Source organism: Pteronotus mesoamericanus, unplaced genomic scaffold (genome assembly GCF_021234165.1).
Source record: "Pteronotus mesoamericanus isolate MK-2021 breed Mesoamerican mustached bat unplaced genomic scaffold, CSHL_Meso_final contig_24, whole genome shotgun sequence".
Classification (NCBI taxonomy): Eukaryota; Metazoa; Chordata; class Mammalia; order Chiroptera; family Mormoopidae; genus Pteronotus; species Pteronotus mesoamericanus.
This window is the reverse complement of record NW_026555100.1, coordinates 16755535-16778903: the sequence shown is the minus strand read 5'-3', so window position 1 is coordinate 16778903 and position 23369 is coordinate 16755535. Positions and strand designations below refer to the sequence as shown.

The window sequence follows — 23369 nt, the reverse complement described above, 5'->3', positions numbered from 1 at the left end:
TTCATGCCACTTAGAATGACCTAATATTGTGGAAGGACTCCCTGCAATGGCTCAAAAATGCACAGAAAGTTAAGAGAAATTCATATTGTGAAAGAAAAGTACTAATCAGCATTCAGGGATTAATAGAACAGGAAAGGCAAAGAGAGAATTCAATCTCCATTAACCATACATGAAATCGTAAACTGGGGAAAACTTTGCATTTGGATAAAATTTAAAGCAGAAGAATAGATAATGCAAACACTAACAACAAATCTAGATGTCAATAATATCATAATCCTGTCAAGAATCATCTGAGACTAGTCCCTCATTTAAAGAACAAGTGGCCATTTGGCCAATGTTTTAGTTTCTACTCTCTTCCTGGAGTCTGTATTAATCTTAAGGTGATGGGTAGAGTGAATGTGGTAGTAGGATCTCATCAATTCCTTTCAGAGAATTCTCTATAAATTGTAAGAGGGTTAACTAAGGGGCCAAATGGAATTTTCTCAGTACACCTTGCCATGAGTTGCTGCATAGAAAGAGGTGGAAAACAGCAGAATTTTACCTTGTAACAGCAGACAGTCATCCGTGTAAGAGCCGCACCTGGACTTTTGACCTGATTATTTAGGGGACAAAAAGGGGGCTGTTTTCTGAAATCATACATCAGATGACCTAGTTAGTTGCTATTGTACTATGGTCTAGCCACAAAAGACCCATCCTGAACATCTTTGGATTTCTTGTGAGGTCAGGCTCATTTCTACCAGAAGGTTGAACGTCATTATGAGTTTTTATGCTCACAAAGCCCTGTGCATTGGAGTAGGACCAATGACAAACACAAAGGCACATCCTCGTAAGAAATTTTGGAAACATTTTCTAGGAGGTAATTATTTTCCCTTACTGATAAACTCAGCTGAGTTTCCTTTCAGGGTTTTTAAACCCTTTTTATGCCTTCTCCCTGATCCCCCAATATCCAATCTATATGCACATGTGTACACACAGAAGTGCTTATATTTATGATTTGATTTCAGAACTTTCTTTTGATTTTAAATGACTTTTTCAGAATACACCTTTATAGTTAAAACATCAGTATGTTACTGCTTCTTCTGTATTTTGTGGGCTCATTTTAAAAGGGAACAGTCTATTCAAAGTCCTACGGCTTACATAGACTAAGAATTAACTAAAAAAACAGAAACTGATAGTCAAAACCGCCCTTATCAGGAAGGAAGTGAAAGAAAGGCCTGACAATTTTACTTCCTCTTACTTTCTCTCCTAACAAGCAGGAAAATGGTCAAAAGATGGTCTGCAAAAGGGAAAAGGAGAGGATATGATTAGTTGATTAACTGACAATTAGCTCCTGATTGGGGGGTTTATGCATTTTTTTAACCCTCAAATTAATCATGGACTCATTATTTGACAAAAGACTTACCTAAAACACTGTGGTAGATCTTAAGTAGACCAGATGTTTAAGGGGAAAATGGCAAGTGCTATTTGTTCTGAAGATGTATAACTCTCAATCTATTCTATTGCATAGTTCAATATGAGGATGAAATATGAGAGCAAAAAAGCAGTAAAAAATATATAGGAAACAGCTGATTTTTATTTTATTTTATCCGAGTCGTATTTTCAATTTGACTTTCTAAAATATTTAAAAGGATAAGTCTCAGTGCATTAAATAAATAACTATTAATGATATCACAAAAACAAGTACGTGGAAAGAGCAAGCAAATAATTCTATGGCAGTAGGTTTTAAAATTATTCAAAACAAACATTATGATAATTATCAACTTAGATACAAAAATTATTAAAATGATGCTTCTAATTTAAATTTCTAAATGCTGTCAACCAAAAATCGTACATACCCACCACATTTTAGGCTCGGAAACTATGTTTCTTCAATTTTTAAAACACACTTTCAGACAACAGACCTTAACAGGATGGCATGCTTTATATAAACTCTTTAAATTATGCAAAAGAAGCAGATAGGGTCAGAACAATTACCCTCCTTGCATAAGAAAGAAGACTGGAGTAAGACTGGGAAACGTAAATCCCAGACAAAATAATACTTACTGGACCTTAAACTAGTTACTTTAGCATCTCTACAGTTCTTTTCCCTCTTGAAAATTGGCTAAAGAGATTCTTATTTTTTTTTCCCTACCCTATGAACGATCAAACAGCTTATGTTCTACTCAGAACTTTCTTTACCCGCAACATTAGTTGACAGGACAAAAGCCCCTTTCTCAGGCCCTCTTCCCCAGAGCTGGTTGGACCCATAAAGCATGACTGACCCTAATTGTTTTATGAGCCTTTATCCTCAGGGCTAGGAAATTACTGGAAGCGCCCTGAAGGCTCAGAGGCTCTGGGGACTTAGGAAACAGGACATACCAAACCACAATTTGGGGACCCTGCACCCAAAGAAAACATCGGAACAAGTCTCAGCCCAACCGAAACATCCTGCTCCGCAACGGCCCCACTGCCTGCTGGAAACTCCCGGCCCTGCCCCTCAGGGCTGGCGCCGGTGCGCTCCTCCCCACGGAGCCCTTTCCCTGCCTCGGGGAGGTAAAAATAAACAACGTGGCTTTCTGCACTTCTCTTCGTGAATTCTTTCTCCGCTCCCATCACCAACCACCCTAACATTAGTGTTAAGATTTCTGATTACACATTTATAATTTGGAGATAGTAAAGAACCTTGGGTCAAATGTTATAACATTAATCAAATGAAACGAAGCATCAGTACTTTCAGTTTAAAGAAAATAACTAGATGACGTACCTTTTGCTCAGACCCACTGGACCCCTCTTCTTCGTGGAGGTTAAGCCTGGGCTTGCCATCTGCAGGAGAAGTCCTACTCATCTTTTTCATACTGACAGGCACACAGGGTTTAGGCTCTTCTATGACAAACTTGCTGGTTTCTTCTAGAGATTTCTGATATGCTGCTAGTGATGATGCTGGTTCCTCAACACGACCGTATCCGTGTATTTTTGGTTTCAGCGTTTCCTTAGCACTCTGTTTCCCTACATCATTTTGCGATTCTGGAAAGTAGGATTTCGTCTTTGCTTCTGGAGTGACTTCTGCATGGTTCCCATTTGCTTCAAATTTTCCAGGTTCTCCTTTGAGATATGAGGTAATGGAATCTCTACATTGGTCTGGGCTGCAAAAGGTGAAAGGCAGACATTTACAATGGAAACACAGAGCTGACAGTGGCCTTCAGAAGGCATAAAATATTGGCTTGGCCAAAAAGACTGTTACTTTTTTTCTGGGCAATGGCTCTAGTAGCGCTTAGTTGTCTTTAACTTCATTTGAAACAATTTTGTTAGATCGTATTGTGACAGCTGTCATATCAGCGTGCATTTTAAAATACATCTAAATTGGTGAGTTTTTGAGTAGCCATTTTAATATTGAAGAAGATACACAATATTCTTGGTGTATTATGCTTTATTATTTTGAGAAAGGTAAAAAAGCAACTGAAATAAAAAAGAAGATTTGTGCAGTGTATGGAGAAGGTGCTGTGACTGATGGAATCTGTCAAAAGTAGTTTGTAAAATTTCTTGGTACTGCTGGCATTTTGGCCAACTAATGCTTTGCCATGGGGCTGTCTTACGCACTGGAAGATGTTTAGCAGCACCCCTGGCCTCTGCCCACTAGAAGCCAATAGTGGGAGATGGCCGACATAGTCAAAATATTCAAATCAATAAAGTTATGGGTAAAAATGAAAACTGTGTCTTTTATGACAAAAACTAAATGGACTTCTTGGCCAAACCGATATAAAGGCCTGAAAACTTTGCTCACTGGATTTCAACCTCTGTGAGGAGCCAACGTGGGTGTTCATGGACCACTTAGAGTTCCAGACCCATTAACCTAAAAGAGGAGAAAATATCTCACAATGCTTTTATACTGCCAATGAAACAATCGCTGATAAGGCGTGAAGTGAGCTCCTGTGACGAGAGCCTGGCATCGCCAAGAACCCCAAATCCCAGTCTGTGTATGTGCTTCCACTGTGATTCCTGCCATCACGCTTTCTAGCTGCAATACCCTGACTTGGCCCCCATCCTTCCTCTGCGGACACTCACCGGCGAGCAGGCTGTTGGTGTGCGCACACTGCTTCTACTTCCTGGGAGGGCTGTTTTTCCTTCAATTATAAAAAATCTTTCTCTTCCAGTATTTTAAAAATTGATTTCTAATTTTTAATAGTTTCAGTATATATTTTTATTTTGTAGCTTGTGTATTGTTTTTAGTATCTTAATACCTGTAGAATTCTGAAGGCAGTAACTGGTACAGTGTTTTATATGTATAACATATAAGACAACATAACACATTGTGTATACACATGTGAGTATGTGTGTGTGTGTGTGCTTATAATCACATGGATTATCTAAACACAGCTATAAACATATAAGTCGCACACCCTTTTTTGTATGTGTAAGGACACTAGGAAGATCCTATGACATAACTATTTGTAAGTCTGTTTCCTGCAATACAACTATAAATTATGTGATTGTATCTGAACACAGACTTCAAAATTAGTACTCTTTGTTGTCTTTGTAATTGTCTCTTTGGTAGCTTGATCATAGAATTCATTGACGCTACGATTCTGCAAAGGGAGTTTTGTGACCTCCTCTTTGCAAATTTTGTAAACTCCATCTTTGGGAATTTTTGCAGTTATGAAATAACTTTTTTTTTTTTGCATCAAACTTAAGTTTATCATTAGTTGCCATTGAAGTAAAATATATTTTAGTCTGATGTGTGCATAAAAAAAATAATGCTGGCTATTACTAAGAGACTATTTGTACCAGTCACTTGGTATGTATGCTACAAGCTTTCTTTTTCAGCCTATAAACCTGTTTGAGCAAAGTAGTCATTCTTATTTTTAAAGCTGATAAAAGTGACATTCTTAGATCTTAGAAATTCATCCAAAGTTACAAAGTGCAAACCTAATGATGGTAAGATCTTAACCAATGTCTGGAGGACATGAAACTCCCACCTTTCTAGTTAGGCCACTATAAAAAGATCCAGATTCATAATTAGAGAATTCTATTGGTTATAAACAAATTTCTATCATGACAACATCATTTGGGATAAAGGATTACATCTACTATGCTGCAAATCATGTAAGACACTCACGGATAAAAAAGGAGGGATATTATATAAAATGTGTTTTTCTTAGTATGGTAGAAAGGCAGATGACTTTCCTTTTTTCCTTCTCTGAATTTCCTGTGTTAAGAGAGTTTAAAAAATGTATGTAATAGAAATCCACCAAAATGTAATAGTGGTTATTGCTAGATTGTTGGGTTGTACTGGTTTTTTAAGATCTGTATTTTTTAAATTTTTTTAAAATAAGCATACTTATGTTTGCAGTATGGAAATAATAGAAATGTTTACATTTCTAAAAGACTTGGAATTTTATTTATTATATTATTTTGAATAAGTATTAATTACTGGCTATGTGAAAAGAAAAAAACAAGTGATACACTAGAAAAGAGTGGTCTTCTACAAACGATCCAATCAAAAAATGGGCAAAGGACCTGGGCAGATGCTTTTCCAAGGAGGAGATACAGAGGGCCCAGAGGCATTTGAAAGGATGCTCAGCATCACTAGCCATCAGAGAAATGCAGATCAAAACCACCATGAGGTACCACCTCACACCGGTCAGAATGGCCATCATAAACAGATCAACAAATAACAGGTGCTGGCGAGGCTGTGGAGAAAAGGGAACCCTAGTCCACTGTTGGTGGGAATGCAGTCTGGCGCAGCCACTGTGGAAAGCAGTGTGGAATTTCCTCAAAAAGCTGAAAATGGAACTGCCTTTTGATCCAGGGATTCCCCTGCTGGGACTATACCCTAAGAACACCAAAACGCCAATACAAAAGAACCTATGCACCCCAATGTTCATAGCAGCACAATTGACAATAGCCAAGTGTTGGAAGCAACCTCAATGCCCATCAGTAGATGATTGGATCAAAAAGTTATGGTACATATACACAATGGAATACTACACAGCAGAAAGAAAAAAAGAACTACTAAACTTTCGCGACAGCATGGATGGAACTGGAGAGCATTATGCTAAGCGAAATAAGCCAGGGGGCGAAAGACAAATACCATATGATCTCACCTTATAAGCGGAACCTAACCAACAATACAAAGATGCAAGGAGAATAAGACCAGCAACACTGAAAGGAAAAGAAATCAACAGAGACAAGAGAGAAGGAGGGAGGGGAGGCGCGGAAAAGGAAGGGAAGGGGAAAGTCAAGGAACATATAGCAAGGACTCATGGACAAAACCAAAGGGGAAGAGCTGAGGGAGGGAGGGAGGGAAGGAGGGAGGGGGCAAGGGAAAGTGGTGAGGGGGAGGCAGAGACAAATGTATTTGAAAAAATAAATTAAAATTAAATTAAAAAAAAAAGAGTGGTCTTCTAAAGTAAAAGATACATAAATCTTTGGTATGTATGTAAAACTTTTCTCATTTCACTTCAGGCTATCTATGGTTTTAAGAATTACATCTGAGTTTAATGTAACTTCCCCTCTCCAGTTCAGCAGAAGGAACCAACCTTTAAAGCATGTATTATCCTAAAACTGGGATGGTAATTTTGAAAAAGGATAATTGTTAAAAAGCATATACAGTATTTAAAATGAACTATTAACATGTAGTCTGTGTTTGTTTCCTTTTTCTGAAACAACCTTACCTGTCATCCAGTCGATCTAGCAACCCGCCAGTTATTCTTCGAGCTTGAGCTGGAGACTCTAGGTTTCCACTTGTCTCGTTCTGCCAACCTGTAATTGAAGACATTTCCAGTTCTGCTTGCTGAACACGTTTAAGAATAGCCTGTACTTTTTCTTCTGTCATCTCCTCAGACTCTACTCCTTCTTCAAGTTGAATGTCCTCAAATAGAGATTTGAGTCTTTCTTCTGTCATCTCCTCATCAGGACCAGATTTTCCTTTCTCTTGCTGCTCAGAGCTTACTCTTACGTTTCTAGTTTGTTTCAATGGCTCTGCTGTTTTAACATCTGCTGGGACCCCAGCCATACTTCCAAGGTACTGAGGATACTCACTCAGACACACATTCTCCAACTGGCTCTCATCTACATCCACTGCTTCAGGCATTTCTGTTAAAGGCATTGAGTCTTCAAGTTTGCTGTCTTCTAGGGAAGTGTCTTCTGCAGTTACAACTGGAGGTCCATCTGCTGAATGCTCTACATTTCCCTGGGAAGGCACTAGCCCATCACTCAGTCTACTGGGGGTTCTAAGGGGAGACTCTATGCTAGAGAGATCACTAAAATAATCATCTTGCTGGAAAGGGGTGGGTGGTGTGTAGTGCAACCCTGTGGGAGTTTCCAGTTCCACTTGAAGGGAAGAATAACCTATGGAAGACAGTACATTTGGGCTGACTGGAATGAATTAAGAGTACATCAAACAAAAACACATGGAATGACAAATTATATCAGGTATGAAAATGTATGATGAATTATAGAATGATAAATTTATTGGTTTAGTTCAATTAAAAGTAATACAATAAAAGAAAAGACTACTGCAAACTATAATAAAATAGAATATTAGTTAAGATATAGGTTGTTTCTATCAATTTTGATAATTTTAATACAGTAACTTAAATACGCAGACTAATTTAATTCAATGTAAAGTTACTTGTCATTATATAAGATACATTTATTCCATGGCCAAATTTATTATCTTTCAACTTTTAGCATGTAAAATCTATATTGTGGCAGACTAAATACAGCAAGCCATAAGAAACCAATTTTTATAATTACTTATAACTTATATTAAGATCTGTACATATGCGCAATTCTACCCAACTCTAGTTTTGATTTATTTAACATGAAATTTACAGCAAAGAAAAATGAATTTAATATTTGGAAAGAAATGACTGTTAGATTTTGTAGCAGTAGCACTGGGAAAAAATTCTAAAAAGATGTTAGGAAAAGGGCTGAAAAAGCAGATACAGTAGAAAAGACTCCATGTAAAGCCTTCAGGTGTCATAATGTGTCAGAGATGAAAGGGTTGTGGTGTATATGGAGGCTTTGGTAGACTTGGTGGTAGAGGTCCACTCAGAACCATGAGCCAAATAAAGAGAAAAAAGAAATGATGCACAACAGAGACAGGAGGAAACCCATTTGCAAAGAGTTCTCAATATCCACGACAAGGCTATGAAACACAGTGGGTCATTAACCAGGCTACACAGAGGGGATGGTGGGAGCAGTTCCCATGTTTCACACTCTTCTTCATGGACTAAGGGGTGTTGGCTCCTTGAGCAGAGAGAAAAGTCAACAATGGTCTGGTCATGGTGAGGAAAGGAAATTTTCAGAACTTCAGTGAAGAGGAGAGACAGGAAAAAAAGGTCAACCAAGTACATTTTCTGTATCATTAGTCTACAAAATGAACGGCTAATTTTTCCATCAGTTCAAGAAAAACACCAACTTAGCTTTTATTGTAAATTCAGATCACTAGAGGTAAGTGAACATTTTTCTGTTATGGCCACCTATAAACCAGAATCTTGTTAAAAGTTGGCTAAGATTAGCTGAGGTTTATAATCTGCACAAGTGAAATTTATTTCATACACATATTCCTAAATTTCCCTAAGAATTTCTAAAAGAAATTTAAAATATTAAGATGTAGTAACAGAAAGCTCTTGTGAATTTATTTGATAATATTTTGATTTTAAAATGTTAAAATTAAATGCAGCTTTCAGTCCTATTGAATACTTTTATTTTCTGGTGATTTTATTTATTGAACTACGCTTAATTTTTTTCCCCATTGAGAATATTAAAAGACTCTACAAACTTTCTTGGCAATAATTCATAATTTGATGCGGTGTGTCTTTAGTGCAAAAAGAGTTTGGTTACCAATATATGGTCTCATATATAAGATAAGGATTTGAAGAGAGCTTTTAGTATATATAAGCTTAAAAAAACCACTTTGACATTATTACCCCTCATGCTTATGTTATATGGAAACACGGTATCCTTAAAATTCTCTGTCAACTTTGAGATCTTTGGGCATATAACATTCAGAATCAGAACGTTATTGATTCTTATTAGTCTAACTTGGTCCATTTAAAACTGGAAAAAAACACGTTTTTCAAAACTTGAAATAGTGGAAAGATAAGCCCTAGTTCTTCTTGCCTTTGCACCATTATTGACATTTTTTACTCCAAATTCATTATAGGAATAAATTCCATTTGTGAAGGAAGATGAGCATTTTGAAAAACATTAGATATTTGTTATATTTTTTTCTTAATACTTTGATTAAAAAGCCCAAATTCACATAATGTAGGAAAGATGACATTATATAAATTGAGCTAATGTAAAAGAGGAATTATGTTGTTAGAGACATCCATGCTCATTGATTTAAAAATTATGCTACTTTTATAAACTATAGATCAAATAGGAATTTTTCAAACAAATAGCACATGAAGTTAAAATAATGCTGAATAACTAAAACATTTTTTTGAGCGATACATTAAGCTTTTCCATTACATGTTTAACTGCTTGGTCCCAAAACAGCAATTCAGCATTTTAGATAACAATTTGCATATTATATGCTTAAATTTGACCCAATACCTTACTTACTTGATAAAAGAGTGCCCAATTTGGTGTAATGTATATATGAATAAGCTAGTCCACTAGTTTTTAAGGTTAATGTGAAAATGACAAGAGAAATGCATTCTTTAAATTTTTTTCCCCATTTGGTCACATAAAATATCTGAAATAGAATTCTCTCAGATAACTTATTCTCATTATTTATATTTTATACAGCAGAGACATTTATCATTTGTTCTATTAGAGTATACATTTGCAGACTCTGGCAGAGAAAATGCTGTGAAGATGAGAAATTAAGTCAAGCAAATCACCATTTAGCTGGTTTTAACCAACTGCTTTGTTTTACCACACTTTCCAATTTTATCAAATGGTTAAATAAATATGAACACTGAATTCAATTACCATCAACAGGGTCATGGAAAACATTGTTCTCATCTGCAAAACTTCTGGTGCCTGAAATATTTCCATAATCAAATATTGGTCCTTCTAGCAGAGTCACTATATCTATTCGATTAATTTTTGTCAAGACCGAAGTTAAGGCATCAGCTGAAAAAGGAGAAAAAAAAGTTTGAAAATCCAATGAAATTATTTCCTTCCAATCATCACAACATCCACACAGAGGCTTGGCTTTTGTGACCCTGCTGGCTTTTTAGAGCTTCCTTACTGCAGCTCTGAAAACCAGGGGCTGAGAAAACCCACTGTAAGGGAAAGGTACACAATGGTCTTAAGAATCACCCTTATATAAAGCTGTGCTTGTTGACACAGCAACGTTCATTCCATTGTAAGATGCAGAGCAGTTGAGCCTAAAAATAGCTAAACTCCTTTTAGTAATAAGGGGATCTGATAGGATTTTAAACACGTTCCTCTCCTTTTACACTGTCAAAATAGGTCACCCTCATATTTGATGCTTAGCATTTTAATGTCTTACAAAGGGCAGGTTGACCCAGGCAACCCCACAGTAACTTATTCCACATTGTTGTGGGTTGGCGCTTGTCATAGTACAGAACCACTCCTCAGGCCCCCACACCACCACCAAATCCAATATTAGAGAACTCTGCCACCACAGACCAAACAGAATAAAATGACTTGATCCCATAATTTGATCCTAGTTTTCTCTCTCTTCCTCCCTGCACATCTATCTATGACCACAACAGCAATTTCAGAGTGTCTGACTACTGCCCTATGATTTAACAACTGAAATTGTATTTCCAGTTTTGATAGTTATAGAGACAACTACACACAAAAGTGCAAAAAATTCCCTACCAATTGCTTTCTGAAAGCCTCCTAAAGATAGGTTAGAATATTTGCACTACATTAGGCAAGTATAATTTCAAAAGACTTGTTGTTACTTTATGATTACTCTGACTTTATTAACAGTAGGCTTATCAAAATATTGGATATATGCAGTTTTGAAAGTTAAAGTAAAATAATTTCAGCGTACTTGTAGCATTTTTTCCGTCTCTGGTAACCCATTTTTTTAATAACATGAAGCTTTGAGAAATTAAAGAATTTGGATTTTCCACTCGTATTTGATTGATTTCATCCACTGAAAAATTCAGTTCCCTTGCCAGTTCTGTAGGAAAGAAAAAGAGTTACTAAGACTTCGTATTCTACTTTTATCACATATATTTCATAAAAGTAATGCTTGACTGCCATAAAAAAGGGAAAGAAATGTTACAGTAAAAGCTATGTACAACCTTGAGCATTTCATTAATAATATGCTTGATTTTACAGGAAAGCAGTGATCATACACAGGCTGTGATTTAACTCTTAGTTACAATGAGATTCCATTTAAAGATTACATAGATAATTGATCTTTACAAAGAAGATATTGCTGAATTCCTTTAATGAAGCCAAATTATTTTTTTTCAGTTTCAGCAAACTTTACACAAGATACATGGGGACATACGGTTCATAAATCTATGGCACAAGAGATGCTGGTTGTGTTTTCCCTCAGCAGTCTTCACGAAGTACATGTTTTATTCCTATAATATTTTACTCTATATGCCTTCAAGTTGCATGAACTCCACTTAAGAGCTTAAATGATGGCTCTAGACCAGTTTCAGAGGTTAAATGACTCTAAACCAGATCATTGTCTATGATGTGCTGCCGCTTGTGTAAAAAATAAAAGGGAGATGGCTTTTCTCCCTCTAGATGTATATACTCAATCTTGTTAATACGGAGAGTGTCTCTGAAAAGACACATGTGCGTAGCAGTGGCTGCCATGGTCAAGGGAAATGTAGGAGTCAAACATAAATTCAAAATTTAAATTTATTGTCAGTCCTTTGTCTTCTTATATAATTATTGAAAATGATCCTTGTTTTCCATTATTAAATAAATATTAGAGCATAAAACTGAGCCTGCTTAAAACTATCAATTAAATCAACATAGATTAATGTGTAAATCATAAAAATTGTGAAGAAGACTCACTTTTCACTGTATATTTTTTGTACAATTAAAAAAATGTATCAGGTATGTAGTACTCAAATAATTATAAAAAGTAAGGAAATGGGAAAAATATCCTTTCATGGAAAAAGAATTGGTCAAGATTCTATCTTGCTTAAGAAATATATATATATTTTTATATTGGCTACTTTAAAAATTTAATCAAAAGTACATTTTTTTAACATTCAGTATTATTTTGTATTAGTTTCAGGTATACAGTATAGTGGTTAGACCATCGTATTTTCAGCAATTTGGCAAAATGCATTCAGAGGCTCAAAAAAGTCCATATCCTTTGACCAAATGATTTTACTTCTAGAAATCTATCATGAGGATACATACGGTTGTACACAAAGACTTATATACATCGATGTTCATTGTAGGCTTGTATTACTGAAAAATTGAAAACAATGAAGACGCTGAACAAAAGAAGTGTTAATTAATGCAATGCAGTGGCTTGTAAATTGTTTTGATCAGGGCCTACAGTAAGAAATACATTGTACATCATGGTGTTGCTGTAAATGAAACCAGATCCTTAGGGAACAAAATGAGCCTTAATACATGTAATACACAGACATTTCCTTTTCCATTCTATTCCATTTAAATGCAAAATCAAAGCATGAACTGAATTCATGACTCACTAGTGACCCACAGTTAGAACAACATTGTAAAAAGTATGCCTATTAGTTATTACTGAGCCATCAGAACTAAGATCAGAGAATACTTAGTTTTTGTAGAAACTATGTAATTACAAATAAAAAAGCAGAAAATGGCGTATGTATATAACATTTAAAAGAGCTTTTTATAAAAAAATCAAAGTACATTAAGATTACTTAACAGTGAGTCTGAAGGACAGATTTAAATTTTGTTCTCCTAAAGTGCTAGTTTTCTTAATCATCTTCCTTGAGCCTATAGGAATTCAGATTTAAAAAGTTAAATCTGTTTTGAAGTTCTTCATCTCTCTGTGTTTTAAGAGACACAGCCAACTTACTGCCCAACAAGCCCTCATAACCAGACTGTATCATTTGTCTAGAGACTGAATGAAGCAAAGACACTGTTGCTAAGAATTTTATTGTTTTATGGCTTTACGTCTGGCTATTCTTCTATTGCATGTTCTCCGAAAATCTACTCTGACAAACTGAGAACAGGATTTGCTTATGGGAAATAATCTAATAGTTATGGGCATACAATACTGCAAAATCAACATTGACTCCAGTATATTTTCACATTCCAATGTCCAATGTTAAAACATAAGTATTATTTTTAATTTTATGCTAGCAAATATTTAGGAACAACAAATTGCTTAACTTTCAACAACCGGCAAGTGATTGCTCAGACCACCTGTCGTTTCATGGCTCCACTAGGTTCCTGGATACTAGCAGCATATCTAAGAGCAAGGACTGGGTAGAAGGAGAGAGGAATGTTTGGTATGTAGGAAGGGGAGGGACTTAACAGCATTCAAAGGAAAAATGTTTAGACGACCTTGTTTGTCAGTATCTTGTTTACTATGCTCCCTATTAACAGAGTAGATAATTATTTTCCTTTGTCTAGAATGTATGCCGCTGATGGTAGGCAAGATGGCTTTAGATATGACAATAATTAACATTTTAAAAGTTATGTTTTTTCGCTGTGCATTAAAATATACTCAACCTACAAAACAAAATTTCTCTAATTCAAAGCAGGGTTAACCAGTTGAGACAGAACCTTATTTTCATCTTTAATAAAGCAAAATAAAGGCAAATATTCCTTTTCTACATAGTGATCATAAATAGTGTCATTCATTTCATAGAAGCTAACCCCTTTTGGAAACTGGATAGACTTGTGTATTCTATTTTTAAAATTTTTAATTCAAAATTTAAGTTTATTGTCAGTCCTTTGTTTTCTTATATAATTATTGAAAATGATCCTTGTTTTCCGTTAGTAAATAAATATTAGAGCATAAAACTGAGCCTGCTTAAAACTATCAATTAAATCAACAGAGATTAATGTGTAAATCATAAAAATTGTGAAGATGACTTATGAATGATTAAAATTTGTTATACCGAGGCATGGATTAAGTGAATTGTTGCCTAAGAGAGCTGCTCTAAGGGTATAAAAACCATGTTTAAAGTTTTTGAATTACTTAAAAGTCATAGGCCTTAGCTATGTTTTTTTTTTTGTTGTTATGCCACAAAATAAATTTCCTGTTAGATAAAAGGTTATCTGTATAGAATCAGAAATGGTATTGTGAAGAAAGTGTTCAATTCAAGGTTAAATAAGATTAAACTTCTATTCTTTAGAGAATATGCATAAAAGGAGCTTGAAAAACACAGTATACAGGCACTATCAGTAACTCTCTCTGGGTAGGTAGAATTATGGGTGATAAAAATATTTTTCACTCATTGCTTGTTTGTTTTTTATAATGAAGTACTTGTGAATAAGACAAAGAAATTAAGAAACTGTTTGTTTCATTCAGGAGCATACGCACTTACCTGTCCAACTAAGTCCCAGGTGATCGGCTACTATTGCCATCCTGATATCTGTCCGTTCACATGGACTCTGTGGACCTACGATTTACAATTTCTTAATTAAAATAATCATCAAGAAAAATAGGATACTGGAAAATTGCTTTTACCAGTACTCAGATTTTACAGAGAGACTAATGCTAACACTGTACACTTAAATGTGCCCTAATCACCTACATGAACACTTCTCTTTTCACATGACTCACTTGCTTTTCACCTGCATCAGGCCAAATGTCAGACTACATGGATGCTCAATGTAATGGAACTGAACATGCTGACAAGCTAGCTACTTTACAACAGTTACAGAAGTGTTGTGTTGGTGGAAACACCATGATGGGATTTCGACATCTGTGCTTTTACTTTGACAGAATCATATCCATTAGCACATTAAAATAAAAGAGTTGCTCATCATGAATGACACCAATATCTTCAGCATGCTTCCCTAGCTGTCTACAGTGTAGTCAGGTTAAAAGGAAGAAAGAGGAATATATAGACAGCACGTACAGATGACAATGACAGAATGAGAAACTACGGTTAAGTCACTCCACAGGCAATCACGACAGTTCATGCACTAGGGTCTACGAGTTGGAAAGTGTTTACAAACTACGCTCGTTCTCCAGGATGTGAGCAAAGAGCGCTCGAGAAACCTGACTGCCTTCATTCTCACCAGTCCTCCTACTGCTCCTTTTCTCACTGCCGGCCTTTTCACTCTTTGATTTTAAAGGTGCTGCCTCTGTTTTCTTATCTCTAGCAGACTTCGTTGTAACTGAAGGCTGGCCACCCCGGGAACTCTCGGACAACGATGCGTTTCTTGAGGTACTGTCTTCCTCATCCGACAACTCAGACTGCATCTTTTTTTCTTCTTCAGAAAGACGGTCCACAAGCTTTAAGGTCTCACCACTAATTCCCTTAAAATATTCAATGGAGTGTTTACATACTTCCTTAAGCTGACTTTTCCTGACTTTAACTGTGGTGGTGGTGGTGGTGGTGGTGGTGGTGGTGGTGGTGGTGGTATTGGTGGTGGTGACACAGGTGGATCTTACCTTTACTGGCAACTTGGATGGAAGGTGTTTGGCCTTGTCTTTCTCTGGCTGCCCTTGCTTTTGTGGGGTGCATGCTTTTCTAACTGAAACTATGGTGTCTCTGTGTGTGTTTTTTACTGGAATCCTGGACTTTACATCTATACATGAAGAAGTAAGGGTTTTGGTTTTCTCAGATTGACTAACCTGCTTCATTTTACTCACTTTAATGTTTGGCATATGATTTGGTGGGAAGATAGCTTTTGATGAAGTGGCCTTTATAGGAAGTTTGGATTTGCGCCTAGTCCCTATCGATTCCTTTGTCTTTTGCTGCTCTCCAAGAACCTTCTGCTTATCTCTCACACAGTGTCCCTGCAGCACCCCTGTCCTTTTTCCTGATGAGCTTTTCACGGGATTAGCTTTCTCTGTGGTACAAGTGGGTGCAGAATGTTCTGTCAGCACTACGTTACTTGTAATGTTATCTGTCTGTATAGTGGAAGAATCCAAATTGTTGTTGTTATTAAAGTTATCTTTTTGAAAATCATGTTTTTCCTGGGGCCTAGCGCCCGTGTGGCTATCGGCTGAATTGGAAATCACTGTTATAGTTTCATTTTCTAATCCCTGACAACTGGTCATCACAGCTTCTAGCTTATCTGTGACTTCTCCAGGGCCTTCTTTCTTCATGGTCATGGTGGATGCGGAAATTCCCATTTTTATAGGCGTGCGCAACTTGGGGTCAGCTTTCAAGGTGTTAGTGGCTGCTGCTGCTTTCTCCAGGGAGCCAGCACCGGACGTGCCGTCCTGACACTCTCCGCTGGTCGGGATGCTGGGGTTAGGGTCGACTGTAGGTGCCTCTACATTTCTCTCTAGATTGGTTTCTACAGTGGTGTCCCCTGACTGTGGCTGTGGTGTGGCAGTGACCATACTTTCATCCCCTTCCCCCTGGTCCCCTGACTTCCCTTCAGGAGTATGCTCACCAATCTGGAAAAATTGGAGCCTCTCTTCAACAAAATCCCTCTTGCTCATGTCAATTGCACCACTGCGAGTCATCTCAAACATTTTTCCTTCATGAAATGGGAAGGGGTTAGGCTCACTAGTTGGGGTACTTTCATCGGTGGGCGTTCTGGCCGGTGTTGTATCAGGGGTTGTTGCTGGAGAGCGGTCTTCCACAGCCAGGCCAAATGGCTTAGTGTCATCTTCCCGTGATTTACTGTCAAAAATTTCATCATCCCCTCGGTTATTAGACCAAGGGTCAAAATCTAGACCTTTGGTTGCTACTGTTTTAAAAGGAGTGGCGAATTCTTCATCCACTTTATAACTGAAATAAGTATCAGGAAACACTGATCTGTCAGGGTGTCTGCCTTCTAGTGTGAAAAACTGGGCCCCTGACTTCTGGTCAGTCTTATCAGGAGTCTTGTCCAATGAAGGACTTTTAGAAGGTGGCTTATCTTCATCAGGCCCCACCCTGCCCTCCTCCTCGATAACTTCCAGTTTACTTTGGCTAAAGGAGCGATCAGCTGGCTTTGGGAGGCCCTCTGTGTTCCAGATGTCTTTCTTGATTTCCATGGTTTGACTCAGGAGTTTAGAATCACTCTCTGTCAAGCCATCGTCTTCATCTTGCAGGTCGTAGCCATCCAGAGAGTCAATCTCTGTGGCATCTGTATCATGAGAAAACTCTGCTGTGGTAGCAATGGAACACTCGGTGATGGACTGGTCATTGTTCCCATTCTGGGCAGTTTCATTCTGAGGTGAATCAAGGCCAAGGCCAAATTCGTTATCTTTTCCAGATCCATTAGTTTCTGATTCTTTCTGGTTGGAAGCCTTTTCAGCAGAAGCTTTGGATTTTGTACCTTCTTTCTGTTCAGTGTCTGCTTCCTTTAACTTGAAGGTATACTTTTTGACTGGAACTGGTTGGTAAACAGACTCGTCATCGCTCGAATCACTGACGTCTGCCCCAGGAGGAACTGGTGAGGGTGGCTGCACTCTGATGACTGGTTCAGCCAGCTGGTACCTGTCATGCTCATCCTGCAGACTGACTTCGGTCATGCCGACCTCTCTTTCAGGGAGATAATGATTCTTATCTGACTCAATCTGGTCTGCATCCAGTGGTGGAGGAGGGGGAAACTCAATATAGGCAACTCTGTTGGTTTTGGGTCTTTGGTTAGAGTCTTTGCTCACATGGCTAGGCGTTTCCTGTGCGCCTGTTCTTTCCTCCACTGCAGCCTGCTTGGAGGAGGATGACTTGCCCTGCTCCTCCTCCTCCGATTCCTCAGAAACCTCGGGAATGGGGCTGGGTTTACCTGGTATATAAGCTATGAGTGAGTCTGGTGTCTTAGATGTAAATTCATAACTCACTTCTTCCGAGCTGGGTGTTTCTGGGGTTAAAGGGCTTTTCCCAGAGCTGTCTAGAAAGGAGACTTGCTCTAGAGTATCATCTTCTGGACTACCTTGGGGAGAAGGAGGTTGCTTTTGCTGTCTAGTTGTATAAAAGGTCCCCCTGGTCTCCTGCACTGTTTTACATTCCTGACTTATGATTTTTTTTACACTTCCTTGCTGTATCTCTTTTTCATATTGCTTCCCCACCTGGACAAAACTGACATAAACGGGTAAAGTTTTTATCTCTTTCCCTCCCTCTGTCTGTGCTAGTGGTGCAACTTTTTCCAACCCATCAATGGGACTGTGGTCGAATACTTCACTAGAGGGAGATTCCTTTCCTGGGCTAAAGTCTAAGGAATCAGGAGATTTGGACGGGGAGGTTTCAGTTTCATCGAGAGGCGAGCATAAGCCTATATAACTCTGATGCTTGGAAACTTTGCTGATTTCCGAATAGGTAACTTTTTCATCTTCCTGAGAATTCAAGTGCTGTGTTTCAGCTGTCTCTTTACTTAGACTTGCTTGGGGTAACGCCTGAGATAGTTCGTGTTTCGGAAATGGCGACTGCTCACGAAAACCATCGGAGATATTCGGAGAAGGCACTCTCCTCCCCTCGGCCGCTCGGATGGGGATGTGCGAGGCTGCCGAGCTCTCACTGCTCCTGGAGGGCTGCTCGCGAGATCCGCCAGGACGCTCCCCTTCTTTCACAACATATTCCCTATATAAGACTTTTTTGGAGGGAGATTTTACAGTCATTTCCTTAATTTCTGAGAGAGAGCCATTTGTTAACAATTTGTGTTCTCTCTCAGTCACAGACAGAAATTCACTCCTTTGATCAACACTTTTACTCTCAGGGTGACCAATGTGATTCTCTCTTACATCATGAACAAGTACATGCGAAAGTTTTTCTTTCTGAGACTTATTATTAGCAGCTCCAGAGCTTTCCCATGTTCTAAAGACCTTTTTGTCCCATGGTCCCTTAGTTGCTAACTCTGAGGTTACATGACATGCCAAGTCTTTAGCCTGTTGCTCAGAAAAATGGTCAGGCATTGCTTTACTTGACATTTCAGTTCTCTGTTTTTTCACCTCATCAGAGCCAGAAGCATTTACAACAATTTCACTGCTTTGCTCATGCTCATCTTTAGTTTTTAATACCATAAAATCTTTTTGCACAGATACACCTTCATCTGAGAGGTTTATGGCCTTCTGCTGTTTTTCTCTAGCAAAAACTTGGTAGACAGGTAGCTTGCTCTCCTGGATTTTTTTAACTGGGATTCTGGATTGGCCATCTGGCTTTTTGTCCTCCTGAGACATGTCCTTACTTTTGGCCTGTGCGCCTTGTTCAAATTTTAATCTAATGGAACTAAGTTTAGATTGTTTGAGCTGAAACCCAGACTGGGGCCCATCTGGTGCTTTGCTTTGTGAAACACTTCCTTTGGTTTCCTCTGTGGACTTGCTGTCCTCAGTCTGTTGGGAAAGAACCTTCTTCTCCGGGCTGCTGGGCAGACTGGATGCTTTTCTCTCCTCGGCTCTGGGGAGGCCTTGTCCATCGCGGCCGTGCTGCCTTGCCTTAACCCACTCGTCATTGGACGCCAATAGTTCTGTCAACAGTACTTTCTCAGGGCTGCTACTGGTAGAGCTTTGAGAAGAGTGTTCTTTGCCATTTCTAGGGCGTGCCTTTTTCTCTGGGGACTGCAGTTCATCATTTAGCTTTTCGGTTTTGTCACGAAAAAACTGTGACACTTCAGTCAGTTTTTCTTCAGCTTCCTTCACAGTCCTGTCCACCCTATCTTCATATATCAACTTCTCTCTACCTCTGTCTAATCTGTCCTCAGTAAAGCGCATCCACATGGCATGTTTTGGACTACTAACATCGCCAGAGTAGTGCAACACTGTCACTTTATCAAAATGCTCATCTTTAGACATTTTACCTACACCATTTTCAGACACATCTTTATAGATTTTGGAGAGAATTTCTTTTTTGGGGGCAGTGACTACTTTTTCTCTGGACCGCTTATCAGACCCCTGTAACTCTGAGCTAGGGGGTCCTGCATGGTCTGTAACCGATTCCTCAGTATCAGAATGAGACACATCTAGCTTTTCTGACAGAAGCATTTTCTCAGCAAACCTGTAAGACTCCCCTCTTAGTTCTGACAACTCATCGTCATGGTATTCTATTGAGTGTTGACTCAAAAGCTTCAATGTTTTATAAGAGTCATCAGATATGAGTTGAGCAGAACTAGGACGACTGTCTTCTTCTTGGGACACAGGAGTGTTTACTCTGGAAGATTCCAGATAAGAAGGCAATGACTCTTCAGCAGTAAGTTCTTCTTCTTCTTGCTGACCCTGTTCCTCTGAACAAGGGAAAGCATCGTGTTTTTCTGGCAGAAAATCTTTTAGGTTAATATCTCCCCGGGATAAGTCTTTCTGATATACATACATTTCCTTTTCTGGATGCTTTTTGGTTTCTCTAATAATGACTTCAGTGGGCTCAGCTTGGTTACCTTTTTCGATGTGGACTTCTATTATACGCTCCAGTTTGGGTTTCATTTGGTTGTCCTTCTCTGCATGCTGGGCTGAGGTTTCAGCAGCAGACTTGTGAACATCTGGGGACACTGCCGACTTATGTTCAAACAGACCTGCCAGTTCTTTGGAAGGGTCCCGGCCGGACTGAAAGGCCTTCATGATGTCGTGGACTGACATGGTTTCTTCAATCCTTTCAGAGCTGCCTTCACTGCCTGGCGGAGAATGATAAACCATTCTGGTGGTGGTGGTGATGTGCGTCTCTTCTTTCACACGCATGCCTTTGCTCAAAACTCGACTGTGGTCATCTTCTTCACTATTGGCTTTCATCTGAAACGCTTTAACTTTTTCTTTAATACTAGAAGTGGTGGGTTTTGGCTCTAACTCCATAAAGGTAGGTGAAGGTTTGGGTGACACGGGTTCCTCTGGCTGGGACTGGGGAGCATCCCCAGCTGAGGGCTCATAGCTCCTGATAACGTGAACCACTTCTGTTCTCGTTTCTGTAATGACAGGAGGGATGGGGACTTCATGAAAAAGCGGTTTAGGACCAGTGCTTTCAGCGCTCTGTGGGGCTGAAGGTGTTTTTTCACTTCTTGTTTCAAAGCCACTGTCAGACAAGGGACTTTTATCTTGGTCATGTTGAGAAAAGTCATCTGGAGACTCTAAGATAGTATCTGTTCCAAAAAAGGAATCAGCCATTTTACATAATTCTTTTTCAGAGGTGGAAGTCCTCATAGAGGCTGGAGGCATTTTGAGTTTGTGTTCCTGCAGCGCAATTGCTGGTTTTAAAATTCTTTTCTGTCTCTCTTCACCATCCTTCTTTGCGTCCTCAAACTTGTACTTCAAGTTTGTCAATGAACTACTCCCAATGTCATTTGTTAGGTAATCAATCACTTTGGTCAAGTTGTACTCCTTGTCGGAGGCAGCCTTCGCTCTTACTTGCACTCTCTCCGGCAGAGTGGGAGAGCGGCTCGCGGCGGCCTGCTGTCTTGCTTCTCTTATTTCTTCGGAACTAAATTCTATCCAGTCGTCTTCGGGAGAGTGTCCTGTGTCACTCTTTGGTGATTTGGGGGGTCCTTTATTATCTACGCACACGTCTTTTTTAAGGATTTCACTAACTTTCACTAAATCCTCTTTTACTTTCTCAACAATTTTGAAAGGTTCTTCATCGTCAATTCTCCCTTCTTTGGGGAGCTCAGGCTGGAATGGCTTCTCCTCAGGCACATCTGTTTGTAGTATTGCAGTCATCCGCATTAGGTCCTCTTTCATTTCAGCCACGTCTTTCAGTATCTCCTGACTGGAAGATAAAGAAGATGGTGCAGACAACTTAAGGGCAGAGGGTGCAAGGAACAAAGATGACTTAACTGGAGATGAAGTTCGATTGAAATGGGGCTGGGGACGTGTCTCCGTAGTCAATGTTTTAATGGGGGACAGCAAGGCTGCTGCTGATTTTGCGAGTGAATTAGAGTCTGGAAGTTTCTTTAATGCTGGTTCCGGCAAAACATTGACTACAGAGTATACTGGCACTGTTATTATTGATGAAGTTACAGATGAGGTAGTTGCAGATATTGATGACCCAAGGGATGTATAGAGTGCACTTGCGGAAGGAGTTCTTAGAGACTGAAAAGCTGATGGTGCTGAAGAAACATATGACCTGAGTGGGGAAAATGGCATTGCTGTCGTGGTAGAAAGCACTTTCTCAACTGTGTCGGTGGCTGCATTAACCACAGCGCTCACAGAGTTTGTAGCTGTAGAAATTTTTTCCTGTAACGTGGCAGTGGCTTTGCATCCATTAATTAAAGTTGAAGATGAGGGATATTTCAGAGGGGAAATAGATCCATTGACTAACGCTACCTCTGCATGTCCAGACATCTGTTTCACGGGCGATGAGAGAGAAGAGGCCATCGTTACTTTAGCTGATGAAATGATATCAACTGCTGATTTAGCTGGAGATACCACTGACTTTAAAGGCGAAGATATTAGCGGTGCTGCGGATGTAATAATTGACTTAAATGGCAAACTTGAGGAATACATATTAATGTTTGATTTGGGGGAAGCAGGGGGCGTCATAGTAATTGATGACCTCTCCAAAAGAGACCCTGCTGTTGTCACGGGAGAGGTTCGAGAGGAAAACGGAGAACTGGATGCCAGCCCTTTTAAAGGAGAGGCCTCCGTGACTGGGGGAGCTCTAACCAGGGTACCAGAGGAAACTTGCATACTGTATGGAGACTGTGACACCACTGTTTTTATTGGCGAAGAAATTGTCCGAAAGGATCTAATTGGAGATGCCACGTCACTAATGGATTTAACTGAAGATGTAGTTGACGCGCCTAATGTGGATTTGATTGGAGAAGGAGTCGAAACAGACCAAATTGATTTTAACGGAGAAGCTGATGGCGTATTAGAGGAAGAACTTGATAAGGAAGTGAAGCCTGACTTGGCTGGCCCGGGCACTGTGATCGGAGCTGTTGTCCAGGATTGGTATGGTCTTGTAGAAAAGAATGGCTTGTATGAGTAAGAGGTGGGGAGGGATCTTGTTGCTCCTGCACTCCGTTCAACTGTTTCTTAAATTTTAAAATGAAATCAAACACAAAATCAAACGAAAATGGTTGAGAAACAGAGAGACCAGAGAAAAAAATTGGTCAGTAAACTTTGAAATATTACAAAAGCAAGTACAATTGTTTGCATGATTTAGAATGGAAGAAGCAAAAGGAACAACTAAGTAAAGGAGGAAAAAATTTCTATTGACATAACTAATCCAACGTTAAAAACACTAAATAAATAAAAAACAGAGCAATGTGAAATGAAAGACAGAAAAAGCACAATGCAACCAAATGGGCCAACAATGAAAAATAGAAAACACGAGGAAAGAATGAATGATGAAAAATAACCACAATGTAAAATTGTTCCCTTACTTCCTATTGACTTTCTTATGTGCTGCTTTGGAAATATCAGTAGCCATTGTTTTGCCTGTATAGGTACATGT

The 23369-nt window shown here is 38.8% G+C and overlaps 1 protein-coding gene across 14 annotated transcripts in view; it reads right to left on the bottom strand.

Annotated features, from left to right (window-relative positions):
- ANK3 (ankyrin 3) overlaps positions 1–23369 on the bottom strand; it is a 318471-nt gene that overhangs the window by 18012 nt on the left and 277090 nt on the right. For 10 of the 14 annotated variants that reach the window (XM_054572742.1, XM_054572745.1, XM_054572743.1 and 7 more), the window contains 6 exons: positions 15136–22947; positions 14436–14510; positions 10964–11095; positions 9925–10068; positions 6651–6738; positions 2744–3122 (listed from right to left, as the gene is read on the bottom strand). In XM_054572742.1, coding sequence (XP_054428717.1) covers positions 2744–3122; positions 6651–6738; positions 9925–10068; positions 10964–11095; positions 14436–14510; positions 15136–22947 — 8630 coding nt within the window. Of the gene's footprint in view, positions 1–541; positions 593–2743; positions 3123–6650; positions 7327–9924; positions 10069–10963; positions 11096–14435; positions 14511–15135; positions 22948–23369 lie in introns of all 14 variants that reach the window. The other 4 variants (XM_054572752.1, XM_054572753.1, XM_054572740.1 and 1 more) reach the window with 3 other exon arrangements.